This window comes from Triturus cristatus, chromosome 11 (assembly GCF_964204655.1).
Source record: "Triturus cristatus chromosome 11, aTriCri1.1, whole genome shotgun sequence".
NCBI classification, from domain to species: Eukaryota; Metazoa; Chordata; class Amphibia; order Caudata; family Salamandridae; genus Triturus; species Triturus cristatus.
The window spans coordinates 532730024-532747628 of record NC_140594.1 but is presented as its reverse complement, the minus strand read 5'-3'; the positions used below and the strand labels follow the sequence as shown (position 1 = coordinate 532747628).

The 17605-nt window shown below is 48.5% G+C and overlaps 1 protein-coding gene across 2 annotated transcripts in view; it reads right to left on the bottom strand.

Moving 5' to 3' along the window:
- BOLA3 (bolA family member 3) overlaps window positions 1–249 on the bottom strand; it is a 49782-nt gene extending 49533 nt beyond the window's left edge. For both annotated transcript variants that reach the window (XM_085633452.1, XM_085633450.1), the window contains exon 1: window positions 93–249. In XM_085633452.1, coding sequence (XP_085489578.1) covers window positions 93–128 — 36 coding nt within the window. In that variant the 5' untranslated portion in view covers window positions 129–249. The remainder of the gene's footprint in view (window positions 1–92) is intronic.
- Window positions 250–17605: the final 17356 nt, after the last annotated feature.

Here is a 17605-nt window from a genome sequence, read left to right as displayed (position 1 = left end):
ACCATTCGCAACATCAACGCAGAACGCATTGTATCCTCTCCCCTGACAAATGCATCTCTACTCCCATACCCTCATTTCGCGGCGACGCTTACCCTGGCACTCCTCAGAAGCCGCGCGACACAATTCATTCTCTCCCTACAGTACAACACGTTCTCCACCGTCCCTCAGTTCACAAACTCCCGGGACATACATAACATGAAGTGAAGTCGCTGTGTTACGACGTCACTGTCCTCTGCCGTCTGAAGCAGGACACCGCGCGGGCTTTTTATGTCACTGCGCTCTCCACACTGAGTGAGAATATTATTCCAGCTTCTAGTGCACCAAACCACGCCCGCAGGTTAGGCGTTTCCAATCTTTCTTTTATCGGGACCCTACGGCTTATTTTGCTACGTTGCCGGTTAATAGGCAAAGACTGGGACTCGAGTAAAAATTTAAGTATCCAGCCTAGTGAGATCTGCCAATTGTTAAAAAATGTTTATTAAAGTTACCCTACATATTGTGAATATTTGGCTTAATAATTAGAAATCATGTCATACGAAGTGTGCTGTAAGAAAGCACACTTTCGATACATTTTCTCTTGCCCACCCACTTTATCTGCCTTTTTCACGCAATTTCAATTTTTAGATCATTCTTTTTTCAGCACTCTGAGCTGTCAAGATTACTCTGTTATGATAAATGTCAGTTTCCACCGTGATATACCAGAACTGCAGTCTGTAATATTTACTTTATAGCGCAGAGGATAGAAAATACCACGGTTGCCACATTGTTTGTCAGCTGTATACAATGTTTCTAATTCTGTTTTTTTTTCTTTTACAATGTAACGTAGTCCCAGTTTATTTTTGTTAACATTTGCTATAGTTTTAGTATTTGCACATCTGCCTTAGTGTAACTCCTTAGCGTTTTATCCTGTGGGGTGTGTGTTTCTACAAGTTTCCTTAGAGTTTTCTTAGAGTGGAGTCCAAGTCTTCATCTTAAAATGTCCTTTGGGTATTATGCTCTGGTCACTATCTAAGAAATAGGTTTGTCCTCCTTTATAAACAATCGTATGGATGGCTTTTTCTTGATAGTTACATTTAACTGCATCCTGAATTTACTCAGAGACACCTCTAGAACAACCCCTAGACACCTTGGCCCTACCTTTAAGGCACTGATGGCTAAGTTGCAAGAATTCAATTTCCCTGCGATATGGGGGACCCAGCACCTTGAGCAGATGGGTTACTCCTTCCACTCTGATGTACATGACATGTATTCTTCTACTAATTGCCTGATAATAGTTACTTTGATACTCTTTGTGATTTTTCATGTCTCACCAGCTCGATAAGTCCTTGTTGGACTGCAATTGTCGGTGCGGTTCAAGATGAATATAGATCCACTTTCTAGTCCAATCTGGGGCTACGGTGCTGCTCTATTTGAGATCTAGTGTATATTGAGAGTCTGAAAGAGATTGGCACGTTCTGCAGGGATGACATATTTAATGATATCAAATGTGAATTATTAATTTAATACAGCATAATTCAGCATTTCCTAAAAGCATGTATTTATTTAAGAAGAAATTAAAGGTAAAGAAATGGGTGGAGAAAAGTAAATGAGGCCTTGTCAACTTAGCAGTGTAATTATGTTAGAAATTAGTGCTTTTTACAAAAATCATATTGCACATATATTTGCACATTTGAGAAAAATCACGTTTTCATTTATTTTATTCTTTAAGCGTTCTCAAGTTAATATTTTTGCGTAAATTAAGAAAATTGTTTTAAGCTTAAATGTTCCTGCTTTATCAATCCCTCCATCTGATCGTTATCTTAACCATCGCACACGTTTGTTTCCCATGTGAGTTCGCAGTGGAGGGCACTCTCATCAGTTGAGTCCTGTCTTTTCCTTTTCAGACCTCTAAATTTCAGTAATTTTTTTTGGTGAGGCATGGCTTGGAGCGTCAAGATGGCGGTCGCACTCTAAGAATCGGCAGCCATCCTCTTGCTGTGCCTCATTGCCAAGAGCCACACTACAGTTGGGCCACCTGATACTGCCGTGGCATCGTGCAGCTGAAGGCATTTACGAACTTTCCGCATGGGCCTCTGAAATATCCATCTTCCATCATGGTGGCACCCGTATAATCGGACCTGCGCCGGGCCCCAGAGGCGGCCCTGTGGGCATCCGTGTGGCAGCTCGCGGCCCTCCTGGTCCAAGCTCTGCTGCGGGGAAGAGGCGCCATGAACGGGGGCACTCCCCGATCTGCAGGCCTGCGGCGTCCAGCGCCTTGGTGGCCCAAGGAGGAGAGAGACGGTGCAGCATTGCGGCCTAGGCCTTTTCCCGCCCTCCGACTGGACCCCTTGGCGCCAGTGCCACTGCACCAGCCAATCTGCAGGAATAGTGCTGGTGGATCGTCCGCGACATCGCGCGGCGGGGCTCTCTGGATGGGCCCCCCCTCCTGCGGCGAACAATCCTGAGACCCGAGAGGCCTGACTGCTTCCACCGGGGACCTACGCTGAGTGTGCCGTGCAGCGGCCGCCCTTGCATCTGACGGCAGCAGGACTCCAGGCCCGCCGGTGCGGAAGGGCTCCTGGCGCTTCTGCCCCCATGTCTTGTGGGAGAACTCCTGCACCCTACGAGCCCCGTCTGCACTCACCTGGGTCTCGCGCTGAGGGTCCGGTGTGGCGTCTGCCCTTCACCTCCGGTGGTGGCTGGACTTTGGGCTGCAGGCACAAGGGAGCACCTATAAATCAAATGGCCAGGTGAGTCGGGTGGACGGCGATGTGCAGTGGGAGGGGAGCCTGCCCTGTTTGGAGGCTCCCCCTGTGGTGCTGAGCCACCGGAGGCCCTGAGACCCCATAGCCAATCGACCTCGGGACTGGGAGGGCTGCGGGAAGGTGCTTCGGCTGTCACACTCAGGCAGCAAGGGGATCCGAGGAACTTTTAGACCCCCCCCCACCCGCCTCCCTCTCGGGCCGGTAAAACTCCCGGGCCTGCTTCACTCCGCTGCCTCGCTCTGCGATCCAGGGCCTGGTGGATCTGTGCCACGCCTGGCCTTGCGGTGCCTCGGCCTGGTGGGCAGTGGAGCTGCAGACGCGCTGGACGGACTGACCTTCGGGCCGTGGGACTCCCGGTGGGGGCACACTGGCTTGATCCTGGTGGCCTAGTTCAGTGAAGATTGCGGGACGGCGGGCGGTGAGGGGATTGGCTGCGGGATCGTGCAGCAACGGCCCTTGAAGGACTTCCTTCCCTCTCATGTGGCCCAATCTGGGCCCTTTGTTGGGGGTGACTGGCCCGAGCACCTGACAGGAGCCGCCGGGGGATGGCGGCATCACCATCCATTGGGAACGCAGTCCACAACGAGGCCCATTGAGGTGCCCCCATGGGGAGGAGGGGGATGCCCGAGCGGTGCCCCGCATATGCTGTGTGATCAGCGCCCCATGTAGTGACTCCTGTGGGCCGCCTAAGACATGATGCCTGTGGCGCTCGCCTGAAGCTCATGAACAGCCTTGGAGAGTGACCTGTGCCTGCGCAGCCTTAGTCTTGGAACATCTCTCCCTGCCTGATACCTACTGGCAGGCCCAGATGACGGAGAAGTCGGCGTCCAGTGGACCAAGGTGGGCTGTCGAACTGCCCTGTGGGACCGCCTTCTGAACCGGGCTGCCCCCCCTCTCCTCATCATTCGTCCCTCGCTAGCCCTGACTAGCGAGCCTACCTGAGACCGGGGGGGCGGGGCACTGAACCCCTCCTGGACATGTGGTAACGCCGAGGGTGACCCACTGGCTTGTGGGCTGGCTTGTGTGCGCCGACCACTTACCTGAGAGCCTCCAGCACTGCCTTCTACTCCCTCCCTCTCTGTAGACAGTGACTGGGGGTGCTTTGGAGTGATGGGCGGGCCTTGGAGGGCCCCCCGACGACCCTGGTGAGTGTTACCAGCGGCTGTTTGGGGGCCCAATCTGCACATTTTTCCCCTAAGCACTAAGGCCCAGTACCAGCACAGCAATGGGCCGGTGGGGGTGAGCTCGGCTGCGCTAATCGAGTGGCGAGAGGGTTCGGGGAAGGAGCTCCCCCATCTCCCCCCTCTTCTTCTCCCACGTGGACTTTTCTGGACATTGGCGACTCAGACCGCCGCCCGAGCTGGGTGAAAACGCCACTTACCCGTGCTTAATCTCTGTGGACTATACTCCATCCCACAGCTGAAAAACTGTGGGACCCAGACCCTCGGGATGCCTACTGGGTCGTCACTACCCACGGGCTGCCCTTGGGTGGGGGTTTCCCCCCTCCTGCCTTGTCTTTAGTACCGCACGCTCTGATGCCCTGGGCAGCCGTTGCCATCCCTCCTGACACCGCAATGGGAAAGGACCGCGTCCCTAAGGCATCCGCAGCGAAGAATCAAACCAAAATGGACCAGTATACTACAACCGGACGAAATCTGGCAGAGGGGAAGCCTGGGGGTCCCTCCCTCCCTGGGAGCTACCTATCGACCATCCTACAGGCCATCGGTGCTTCTCAGGCCTCCGTGGGGAACAAGATCGGCGAGATCCGGGTCAACATGGCCCTTATCCACCAGGACCTGCGCGATGCCACAGCACAGGTTTCGGAAGTGGAGTCACGCATTTCCACAGTTGAGGATGAGTTCAGTCATCTGAAGGATTAGGTATCCCACCTGCAGACACGTACTACGGAGCTACACCGCAGGGCCAAAGATCAGAGAATCGTTAGCTCCATAACAATCTGCGCCTGGTGTGGTTCCCTGAGGGAGTCGAGTAGGGTCACGCGGCCACCTTTGTGGAAACCTGGCTGAAATCCTGGATGCCCAAAGATGCTCTCTCGACATGGTTTGTATTTGAGCTCGCCCACCGTTCCCTGGCCCTAAGCCGCATCCTGGTGCCCCACACCATCCAATCATCGCGAGGATCCTAAACTTTAGGTACAGTGATGCCATCCTGAACGTGGCCCAGGCTCAGGGTCCCCTAAAGTTCCAAAACCACACTATAATGCTCTTTTCGGAGTACACAAGAGAGGTTCTGGACCAGCGTCGTTCCTACACAGAGGTCAAGATAAAACTCCGTAACTTGGGCCTGCAATATAGCCTTCTCTTCCCGGCCCGCCTGAGATTGGTCTTTCAGAACAAGACCCTTTTTTCGACACCCCACAGTCTGCATGGACCTGGCTAACTGAGGAGCGACCCCTGTGGGTCCGCTCGGCCTCCCTCAATGAACTGTCTGGTTCGCAGAAGATTGGCCCGCTCCCTCCTAAGCAACAGAGGAGGCGCACACAGTCCCGCAGGGGGCAAGGACGGCGTGAGGGGGGATCCACGTCACCTGGCCCAGTTACTAGAGAGTCCACTATCAATGCGGCCCCCCCTATCCCCCGGGACCGAAGCCGTGACAGCTCTGAGGATCAGCATCGCAGTCCGCCCCCTCCGGTGCTCCGAACCCCGCGGCCTCAGACTCCGATCTTTACAGAAGTCCTGTGATCTAGAGAGTTGCAAGTGGAGCTGGTGCATATACCGCGGAGATCTTGACTGGTCAGTGAGGAAAGATATACCTCACGGACGAATCAGATGCAAAGGCATGCTAATGACACTATCATATCCGCTAATGTGGAGGAGTCCACCATTACCACGCAATGCCCATCTAAGCGTTTCAGTTCAGCTTATTGTTATCGTTAACTGACATTCTTTTTTCAGGGCGACAGATGCTTTGATTCCGGAAGTATAGGGTGGGCGGGTTGTGGGGGTAGGGTGGGGACCGTTGTCCTCAGAGTTGTTTTAGTCCTGACCATGTTCTGGTCACCATTCTTTATTGTTTACAGCACCTTGACACTTGCCCAATGCACTGACACCGCACGACAGTACAACACATCGTGCGAGCCACGCCTGCACGTTTATGCTGAAATGTATCAGTCCCCTTGGGAGCCAGAGCCCTCTGACCCACTGCCTTTACACACCACTCACGACGCAGATGTCCACCATAGGTAGATCCCTCTATTTTCTGTCCTGGAACGCGAACAAGCTTTTAGATAACATCAAGCAAACGGCTGATTTCACGATGGGTTGCAATCCTAACACGCCAGGGGCACCCCTTCACCCCTGACCGCATTGTGACAGACCCGTAGGGTCAGTTTGTGACCGTGTCCGGGAAGCTCGAGGGGAATTCCCTGAACCTGGCTTCCGTATACGTCCCACCTGCAACACTCCCCTCAACCCTGCTCCGCCTCATAGATATAATTTCCTCACTGCCCCTGGGTCAGACTATAATCGAGGGTGACTTTAATGCAATTATTCAACCGGCATTTGACACGACTGGTGCGCCCTCCCAGACAAGTCTGGCCCACGCTAAGAAGTTAACTGACTGGTCAGCCGCCCTCGGCCTATGTGATGTCTGGCGGATATGGAACCCTCGAGGTACTCAATATACCCATACCTCAGCGGCCCACCACACACCCTCCCGCATTGACCTGCTCCTTTTGGCGGCCCCCGATTGCCAGAATGTTTCTACTATTTCCATCCTCCCCCGGAGAATCTCGGATCACTCAGCCCTGTCTTTGCGCTTGGGTGGAACCTCAAACATGACTCAGACGCCGTGGAGGTTGAACGCTTGGTTCTTACAGGACAAGGAGTTTAAGAAAGTGATAGAGGTGGAACTAAATCACTATTTCCTTACTAATCAGGGCTGGGTTCCCTCCCCGGGTACTCTCTGGGAGGCAAGCAAAGACACTATCTGGGGAGTGGCCAGAGGCCATATACACGTGAAGCTGGCGGCACGGAACGACCGCCTGACCCTGCTTGAGGCTCAAGCCACATGGCTGGAGACAGCCCTCTCGGGGGACTTTGACGTTCGCCCAGACTGGCAACTCGTGGCTATTCGTGAAGAAATTAGACAGTTCTCACTTGACTCGGCCATGATGCTATGGCGTTCCTCTGAGGCCCGAGTATATGGATGGGGCGATGAAAATGGGAAGTTGTTGCATAAAATAATTTCCTACCCACTAGCTAACAGGGTCATACCTGAAGTCCGAGATGCCTCGGGTAATAGTCAATGCACGTTGCCCGCAATCTTGCAAGCGTTCGCGGATTACTACACTCGGCTCTACTCTGTCCGCGAACCAGAGGCCACCCTCTCGGATATGTTCGGCCAGGCGGAGACCCAGCTCTCTTGCCTCACCGAGGTGGAAAAAACAGAATTAGATCTCCCCTTTACCTCAGAGGAGATACATGGTGCCATCTCCCTGCTGAAGGCTGGAAAAACGCCAGGGCCAGACGGCTTTCCGCAAGAGTACTATGTGGCCTACAGGGACCTGTTGGTTCCTCACCTCGTTGAGCTCTATCAACATGTTGCCGAAGTGGGCTCCTTTCCCCCGAGACTGATGTGGCAACTATTGTTGTGATCCCCAAGATCCAACCGCCCTCTCCCGTATGTGTGGACTTCCGCCCGATCTCTCTAATTAATACTGAAATGAAAATTTATGCCACAATCCTGGCCCAACACCTCCACCCCCTTCTACACAAGCGGGACCAATGTGGATTCATGCCAATGTGTGGCACCAGACATTGCCTAAGGTGCCTTCACCTCACCCTAGCACACCGCCAGCTCCTCACATCGTACCTGACGCTCCTCCTCGCCGATTTTGAAAAAGCTTTCAATACGGTAGACTGGCGGTGTTTGGACGTTTTCCTTCACGCGATGGGTTTTGGCCACCAATTCTGACTTTTTGTCCAAGTCCTTTACTCGAATCCCAGAGCCAGAGTTTTTACCAATGGTGGCCTCTCGAAGACATTCCCAATCCAGAGAGGCACACGGGAGGGGTGCCCCCTCTCACACCTACTATTCGAGCTGGCGATAAAACCCTTGGCCTGCCTTATTTGGGATGATCACCGGGTCCAGGGCTGGGCTTGGAGTTACCAACATGTTGACAAAATCGCCCTCTACGCGGACGATGTCCTGCTCTTCCTTGCGGACCCAGCCAGCACTGGCCCTAGATGCCTTGAGTTGCTCCAAGCCTTCGAAAATATCTCTGGTCTCCGGCTGAACCTGGCTAAATCCACCCTTGTCCCCCTTCATCTCTCTAGGGAGTGCTTCGATTGGCAATCGCCAACCCCATCAGGAGACAATCGTTCAAGTACCTTGGGATATGGGTGGCCTTGCGCCCAGAGCTGGAATGGGCTCTGAACATTACCACTCTGGTCAAGACAGCCAAAGCTGACCCCAAACACTGGCAGGCTCTACCACTCAACCCTCTCGGGAGGGTGGCATTGTTCAAAATGATGATTCTGTCCCGCTTCCTACATATCATCCAGAACACCACCTTCCACCTTCCGGGCAGCTGGTTTAGAGAGATAGATGGTGTGATCACAAGGTTTCTGTGGGGAGGGAGGAGACCGCGTGTCGCCCTCGCCTGTTGCAGAATCCCACCTTTTGACTGAGGCATGGGTATGACCGATCTCCACCTATACTATATGGCTACCAGACTCCTCATCATGACCCGGCCTACAAAACTGAGCTCAAGGACCTGGACTTTCCCCAAATACAATCATATTTATATGGGTCCCCAATACCCAAAACGATACCACAGATAACCAGAGCGGTCCTCATGGCCTGGCGCATGGCCCTGCGGCACACGCGGTGGGATAAACGACTGACCCCACACATGCCTCTCTGGCAAGGTTTATGGTCAACGGAAGTAGCAACCCTCACGGGCTTCTGACGTTGGGACCACATAGGGCTATCTCTACTAGGTGATGTCTGGGTAGGGCACCATATTAGGGCCTTCCCCGACTTACAGAAACGTTTCACCCTGCACACCTCTCAATTTTACAAATATTTACAGCTCCGCCACGCCCTTAATGCACATATCTCAACAGGCACATACTCCCTAAATTTAGCCCGCTGGAAGCCCAAATCATGATTGGGAACCTGGGAAGGGGAGGGGTATCTCGGATATACCACACCCGGGTCAACAACGGCCCGACATCTCTTAACCCACTCCGTACTCACTGGGAGGGATGGCTGGGCCCCCTGGAGGAGGAGGATTGGCGCGATGTTTTTATGGCTCCCAAAACCACTGCGACATCGGCCAAACTTCGGCTCATTCAGCTCTACTACCTGCACACGGCTTACCTCACACCAGTGCACCTACATAAAGCAGGCTTGTGCCCCTCCCCGGATTGTACACGCTGTGGCCATGCACCGTCAGATTTCTATCACATGGTGTGGACATGCCCCAATCTTTCCCCATACTGGACAGGGATAGCGTCTGAACTCACGCAGATCCTGAGCTGGTAAGTCCCCCACGACCCCTTATGACTTATCATTGGGGTGTTGGACGGCCTGGATGGCTCTAGATCAGACAAACTATTCCTCGGGACGGCAATTGCCGTGGCCAAGCGCGACATTGCAGGGGCCTGGGCGCAGGTCAAACCCCAGAGTATAACAAAATGGCACCGAGGGGTGGATTGGTGCGCCGCTCAAGAGGAACCCTTATTTGAGGCTCGTGGATGCCCGGCCAAATACAACAGGGTCTGAGGCAAATGGCTAAACCAACTGGACTAAATGTATCCCTTGCACACTCCCATACCTATGCATACTGTCCTTCTGTCTAGGTGGCTCGCTCGACCAATAATCTACCTGTATTCCGAATTGTCTCTTGCGAAAATTCCATTTTGAAATGTCTTGTGCTGACGTTTTGTTTGCTCTTTAAAACCAATAAAATTGATTATCAAAAAAAAAGTCAGTGATTTTAATCATCATTCAATATTCTCCTCAAACTTAAATCTTCTGTATATAACTTTCTGTGCATTCTTTTCTGTCTTTTGCATAAAATATAGCTACAGCTCATAAATAAATGGGAAAGAAATATTAAACTATGCCCTATTATTATTATTTGCATTAGTATAGTCTTTAAAATCCCTTTACCTGCTGTTGAAAACCAATTTCCAATCGTTTGCACTCCCTTCCCAAAATGTTCAAAAATACTTGGGCCCTGATTACGATGTCAGTCGATCACTGCGGATTGGAAACCAACCAACCTCAGGTCGCCGTTTCTAACCACATTATTTGTATCTGATCGCACATGGTGCGGTCGCACACTCCCATTTTTCAATGAGAGTTTGTGCGGCAGGATGAACCTCTCGCAGCACAATCTGCTTTTGAGAAATGGGAGTTTGTGAACATCCCTGCAGCGTGTAACAGGCACCTCATGGTACCTGCCACACAGTGCAGGGATGTTTTTGGGGGGGGGGCACCATATGTGCCCCCCAAGCACAGATGCTGAGGGGTAGAGGGGGAGAGGGCCTACTAGGGGCTCCCAATTTCGCATTCTGACAGCCTTTTCTTGTCGGAATCCCGACAGCGTAAATGCTGTCCTTAAGGGTTTATGAGGCCTTTCCAACTGAGCCTGTCGTATTGCGTCGGTTGGTCCCTCCGACTGCTGCCTCTGACTGCACACATCGTAATACGTTAGTTGGACCACAGCAGTAGATGTGGTTCGGACCGCAATGGACAACCTGGCGGTTGCGTTCCGATCCGCATCGTAAGTGTTTCCAGTTCCTGTAATTCAGGTTCTAAACCTGAAATTGTCTTTGCAAATCCTTTTATTTCTTTACTTCCATCAGGAATGTATGTACAGCAATGGGTTAATTTTAGCATTTTGCAGACTCCGTTCTTCTCTGCAAGTAAGATGCCTAGTGCAAGTCGGTCTTGGAGTACTACAGACCTTATTGTGATTAACTCAGTGCTCGTTGCTATCTTGTCAACAACTGTAGCTAACTTTCTAAAGCCATTATGTATATTTTCTCCATTGGTCACATTCAGTATGTTAAAATATTTGTGTAAGCTTGAACACTATAGATCTGTAAGGGAAGAAATAATGCTGGGCTATATCCACTTGTCTTGCTTTCCGGTGTAAAATCATGCTTTCTACTAAAGGCACTCTAGGGAGTATCAGATCATAGTTAGAATAACAATATTCAAAATGTCCTCTTCTGTAAACTAAGGAAAGTAAAATGCTGCATGAAATGGCCTTAGATAAAGGCATGTGGTAGAATATTGCTACTTCTGAAACTGATATTGGTAAATGTGCACAAACATAGCAACCTTTTGCATCCATAGCATTAGTATATTCTTGAACCAACCTAGAATAAATGTTAGTAGAGAAATAACTTTTCCTATAGCTCACAAAGGAATATTTAAATTGATCTTCTAAGCTAAGGTATGTATGCGCTTTAGTAGAATCTTTGTTTTACTCTTTGTCTCAGGAGTTAAGTAAAATCCTATTAGTACTCTATAAATCAATACTATTGTTATTACAAAATGTTCTTCTAAAATGTTCTCCCTACTTTTCTACTACAGACTTGTTGATCTTCCATAAAATAAAAGACTAAAATGCCAAAGGTCTAACAACGCAAATCGTTTCAGCAATGAATTCTTGAATGTTTCTTCTTTTTGGTCTTTCACTTCTTTTCGCCTCAATTATTCAGATCACTCTCAAGTGGGCTCTAGCAGTTTAGGGTAAACTTTGCACAAGTCCTCCAAAGTGAAATTCAGTGCGGTGTTCACATAGTGTGACAATTCAGGTGCTGAGTACCTGTGATAAGGCACCCTTGGTCTTTTGGATCTTCTCAGAGTTTGTTCTTTCCGATCTATACCACTTTTATCACTGGACTCCCTTTCTTCAAGTATAGACTCAGGTATCTGTGCTACTGACGAGCTTGATTTTTGTGCTCACAGTTTTGTGGCCATTCAGCTTGTCGAATTGCTTTCTTAATCCAGTACTCATTCCTTCACCTGGATTTTCTGTCTGTGCTAGGACAATTTCTGTACTACTTCTGTTCTGAGGATGTGTCTCTGTTTCTTTTTCATTAGAGGCTTCAATTCCACTTTGTGTGATCTCAGATACTTGAATCTCGTGTTCAGCCTTTTGATCTTCACTTATCTCTTCCTCTTGCTGGCAAAGGTGCTGCTGGTCTTGCTGGTCTCTCAGGTATTGGTGTAATCACCAATGCTCTTCGTTCAGGATCGTTGACCACGACTGCTTCGCCTGTATTTCTCACCTACTGGGTGAGTGAAACATGAATCTAGTTTGGGATACCAGCACACTTAATCAAATCAAAATGATCTGGAAGGGGCCTTTTAAACTGGGCTCTAGGCAAGTCTTCCTAACAGGCTTCTTGACCATGACCCAGTCACGAGGGCTGTGGTTGTAGCATAATCTTTGGTGTGGATCTTGAGTTGTTGCTGAAACCTGAAGAGAAATAGAACAGACCACATTAGCCAATCCTTTGCAGTAAACCAAGATAATATCATCAGTTACTTTTAAAAGAGCATTTGCAGGGTTAGCTAGTAATCTTATGGCCCTCGCCATGAGAATCTCATGTGCGTACAGACCAATCTTCCTGTCTGGAGTACTTTGAATGATCATCTACACTAAAGGTAATGCGTCCAGCCCTTTCAGAGAAGTTGAAGCACAAATATTTGCTAATCTGGACTTTATAGTTCTGTTCAAATATTCCGAATGCTTCTGGTCTGTAACTGCAGTGTAATCTTTGCTCAATCTTTAATGCAATACAGATCATTTTCGGAACTTCATTATTAAAATGGATTCCTCTATCTGACTCAAGAGAAATAGGCATTTTGTACCTGGGTATCAGTTCTCTGAATAACAGCTTAGCGACCGTGAGACTGTCATTTCACCGAGTTAGGTAGGCTTCACCCAACTTGAGAAAATGTGTACAATGACCAGGACGTATCTCGGCCCTTTACAAATGAGCATTTTGATAAAGTCCATCATCATCCTGTTGAAGGGGCCACCAGATATCCCTACATGTGTCAGTGTAACATGTGTTTTCTTCCCTGCATTCATTTGCTGACATATAACACACCTAGGCAAACTTTTTCAGCCAACATCCAAAATCTGGGATTGACCCAACTTTGCTGGAAAAGCCTCACCATGCAATCCCCTCCTAAGTGTGTGTATCCGTGGTAGTATCATGTCATTGGAAACTACAAGCTATCAGGTAACACTGATCTGCCATCAGCAGACTTCCAAATGTCATTTGCATTTTTCTCACAACCTGCCTTTATCCAACTGTTATATTTTGCCTCTGAAACATTTTCCTGGACTCATTTTAGTTTGTCACAGGCGTCTGTCACTTTCATCAGCATGGTGAAAGAAATCTTTTCCTCGGACTCACATGTGAAATTTCCATTAAATATGCAGGTTAGCAAAGCACAATATTGTGCCACTGAATCTGCGTATCCATTGCCCATAGCAACATAACCGTTACCACCTTGATGAGATGCACACTCAGCCACCACTATTTCCCTGGGCAATTGCAAAGCTCCAACAAATTCTTGACATGAATCCCATTCCTAATCAAGGTACCTGAAGCGGTCAAAAAACCCCTTTGTGACCAAAGTTGTCCAAAGTTGTGGAACACACCAAGCCCATGCTGACTGTTTGTGAAAATGGTGACTCTCATTTACCCGCGACAGGCAAGGGCCCAAAACATAGTGAGGCGACATCAACATTGCCTATCAAAAATTGTTTTGGGCCCTTGCCTGTCGCGGGTACTTGGGCCTCCCACACAAGTGAAGCACCATTTTTACCGGGTGACCTGGGGGAACACTGGATGGTGGGAAATTTGTGTGAGCTCGGTGATGCCACAACTTTACCATACACAAATGTGTGAAAAAGTGTTTTTTTCAGCTAAAATTGAGGTTTGCAGGGGATTCTGGGTAAGGAAACGTTGGGGGATCCACGCAAGCCATACCTCCCTGGAAGCCCCCGGGTGTCTAGTTTTCAGAAATGTGTGGGTTTGGTAGGTTTCCCTAGGTGCCGGCAGAGCTAGGATTCACAAACTACAGCTAGGCCAAAAAAGTGTCATTTTTCACTGCGAAATTGAGGTGTGACCACGTTGCGTTTTGTGCCGTTTCCTGTCACGGGCACTAGGCCGATCCACACAAGTGAGGTGCCATTTTTCTCATAAGACTTTGGGGAATGCGGGGTGGGTAGAAATTTGTGGATCCATGCAGATTCCAGAACTTTCCACCACAGAAATGTGGGGAAAATGTGTTTTTTTGGACACATTTTTAGGTTTGCAAGGGATTCTGGGTAACAGACCCTGGTGGGAGGCAGCTACATCACCCCATCCTGGATTCCCCTGGGTGTCTATTTTTCGAAAATGTATAGGTTTGCTAGGTTTGCCTAGGTGCCGGGAGACCTATGGTTAAAAAACTACAGCTAGGCACTTTGCCAAAAAAGGGTCATTTTTCACTGTGAAATTGAGGTGTGACCACGCTGTGTTTTGCACCGTTTCCTGTCGCGGGCACTAGGCCGACCCACACAAGTGAGGTACCATTTTTCTTGTAAGACTTTGGGGAATGCGTGGTGGGTGGAAATTTGTGGATCCACGCAGAATCCAGAACTTTCCACCACTGAAATGTGGGGAAAATGTGTTTTTTTGGACAATTTGTTAGGTTTGCAAGGGATTCTAGGTAACAGACCATGGTGGGAGGCAGTCAAGTCACCCCATCCTGGATTCCCCTGGGTGTCTAGTTTACAAAAATATATAGGTTTGCTAGGTTTCCCAAGGTGCCGGCAGAGCTAGGGTTCAAAAACTACAGCTAGGCACTTTGCCAAAAAAGGGTCATTTTTCACTGCGAAATTGAGGTGTGACCACGTTGCGTTTTGTGCCGTTTCCTGTCGCAGGCACGAGGCCGACCCGCACAAGTGAGGTACCATTTTTCTCGTAAGACTTTGGGGAATGCGGGGTGTGTGGAAATTTGTGGATCCACGCAGAATCCAGAACTTTCCACCACAGAAATGTGGGGAAATTGTGTTTTTTTGGACAATTTGTTAGGTTTGCAAGGGATTCTGGGTAACAGACCCTGGTGGGAGGCAGTCAAGTCACCCCATCCTGGATTCCCCTGGGTGTCTAGTTTTCAAAAATGTATAGGTTTGCTAGGTTTCCTAAGGTGCCGGCAGAGCTGGGGTTCAAAAACTACGGCTAGGCACTTTGCCAAAAAAGGGTCATTTTTCACTGCGAAATTGAGTTGTGACCACGTTGCGTTTTGTGCCGTTTCCTGTCGCGGGCACTAGGCCGACCCACACAAGGGAGGTACCATTTTTCTCTGAAGATTTTGGGGAATGCGGGGTGGGTGGAAAATTATGGATCCACGCAGATTCCAGAACTTTCCACCACAGAAATGTGGGGAAAATGTGTTTTTTTTTACAATTTTTAGGTTTGCAAGAGATTCTGGGTAACAAAACCTGGTGGGAGGCAGTCAAGTCACCCCATTCTGGATTCCCCTGGGTGTCTCGTTTTCAAAAATGTATAGGTTTGCTAGGTTTCCCTAGGTCCCGGCAGACCCATGGTTCAAAAACGACAGCTAGGCACTATGTCAAAAAAGGGTCATTTTTCACTGCGAAATTGAGGTGTGACCACGTTGCGTTTAGCGCCGTTTCCTGTCGTGGACACTAGGCCGACCCACATAAGTGAGGTACCATTTTTCTTGTAAGACTTTGGGGAATGCGGGGGGGGGTGGAAATTTATGGATCCATGCAGATTTCAGAGCTTTCCACCTCAGAAATGTGGAGAAAATGTGTTTTTTTGTCAATTGTTCAGGTTTGCAAGGGATTCCGGGTAATAAAACCTGGTGGGAGGGAGTCAAGTCACCACATCCTGGATTCCCCTGTGTGTCTAGTTTAAAAAAATTTATAGGTTTGTTAGGTTTCCCTAGGTGCCGGCAGAGCAAAGGTTAAAAAACTACAGCTAGGCACTTTGCCAAACAAGCATTTGCAATGCAATAGGTCTCGCATTATAAAAGTGTGAGAAGTTGGCATTGCTAATAATAATGCAACACTAGCTATTGGCATTGTAAATGATAATGGCATTTATTTATGTGTTTGTTTTATAAAATAGATAAAAAATGCATTGTCATGAACAATGCCAATAGCTTAAACTTTTGCAAATGCGAGAACTATTGCATTGCAAATGCTTGTTTCAGTACTGCAGGCTTTTTAAAAGTTTTAGTCACTACTCAAAATGAAATCCATTTTATCAGCGTTGCCAGTGCTCCTTTATGTTTAATGCCATAAATGAAACACAATCTTCTAAGCAGATTGCTAAATAGCATCTCCAGCCCCGATCACAATGTCTCACTTCATGCTGGACAGTGGGCACCCTGTTTTCATGCAGTGCCAAGACGGGGTGAACTATTGCACAGACTGAGGTCTGTCAGCCTCCGAGGCTCAAAGCATTCCTTGCAACAGTCCGCTGTGTCAAGGTATTGCCATGTCTACAGCACACACTCTGCAACAGCAAGTGGTTTCAAAGTTGGGGGTGACTTCCCAAACTTTCCCGAAGTGTTCATCGTGTTTGGTGACAGTGTATTTATGCTGACAGCCCAAAAAACTGTTTGTGGTTGTGTGTGTGTGTTGTGTGTGTGTGTGTGGTTGTGTGCGTGTGGTTGTGTGTGTGTGTGGTTGAGTGTGTGTGGTCGTGTGTGTTTATGTGTGTGGTTGTGTGTGTGTGTGTGGTTGTGTGTGTGTGTTTGTGGTTGTGTGTGTGTTTGGTTCTATGTGTGTGGTTGTGTGTGTGGTTTTGTGTGTGTGTGGTTGTGTGTGTGTGTGGTTGTGTGTGCTTGACCAGTTATTTAGTGGACTGGGAGAGAGCAACTGTGAAAACTAAGGAAGCAGTGTTGGAAAGGGTGAACAAAAATGTTTCCCCGTGTAATTTATTTGTTTGAGTTATTAAATGTAGAGTAAATGAAATGTTACTAAAGTATATATAAAGTAATTTGTTCATTTTTGTTTTGAGTACAGTCACTTTTAGTCTTTCCCCATTAATGGGGTCCATATATTTATTGTTGAGTTTCTTACGTGACAGGTCATGAAACATATATATTTTCTCATATTGAATATATAGTAAAGAGTCCCAAATATAAAGCTGTATAATGTATTTTTAAAAGAAATCAGAATTCTGCTTTATCGACATAAATCTGGAAATCCTTCCAACAATATCCTGCCTGAGGAAAGAGGGAGTAGGTTGGACCTATGAATAATTACTATCCCTCTGAACATCTTATCAACAATGCCGTGCACTCGTATTAATATGCTGTAATGTCCAAGGGTGTTGTGACCCTAGTCTGCTAAATTTAGATGATGCTTGCAAGGCTCAGTAGGCCCTTACCATCCCGCAACTTGGCTGACTATGGGAGACTTAAATAAACGAGTGCAGTGAAGTGAAATCAGTCAGAAGATTCAACCTGTATTGCATAGTCACATCTATTGTAGCTCCTGGAAATATTAAAATCCATTCACAATGTTGCCATAGGCTTGATAGGCGACAAGCATATGCCACTAAAAAGTAAGAGGACTGCATATGTTTAGCACAGGGCCCCGCGACCAAGAGCCCCTTGTAGATTAGGCCAAGGGATTTGTTCCAGTCTTTAAGCAATCGTGATTAGGAAGAAATTCACGTGTAGTGAGAGCACTCGAGGTGTACATGGAATTGGTAGCGCGCTGTGGTGCCTACCAGGGGCTATATATGGAAAAGCATTTATTATAACATCATTTTGTTTTAGTGATTTCTCCTAAGGCTCCAGAAATATCTGTGAGAAGGTAAATAAGCCCTATA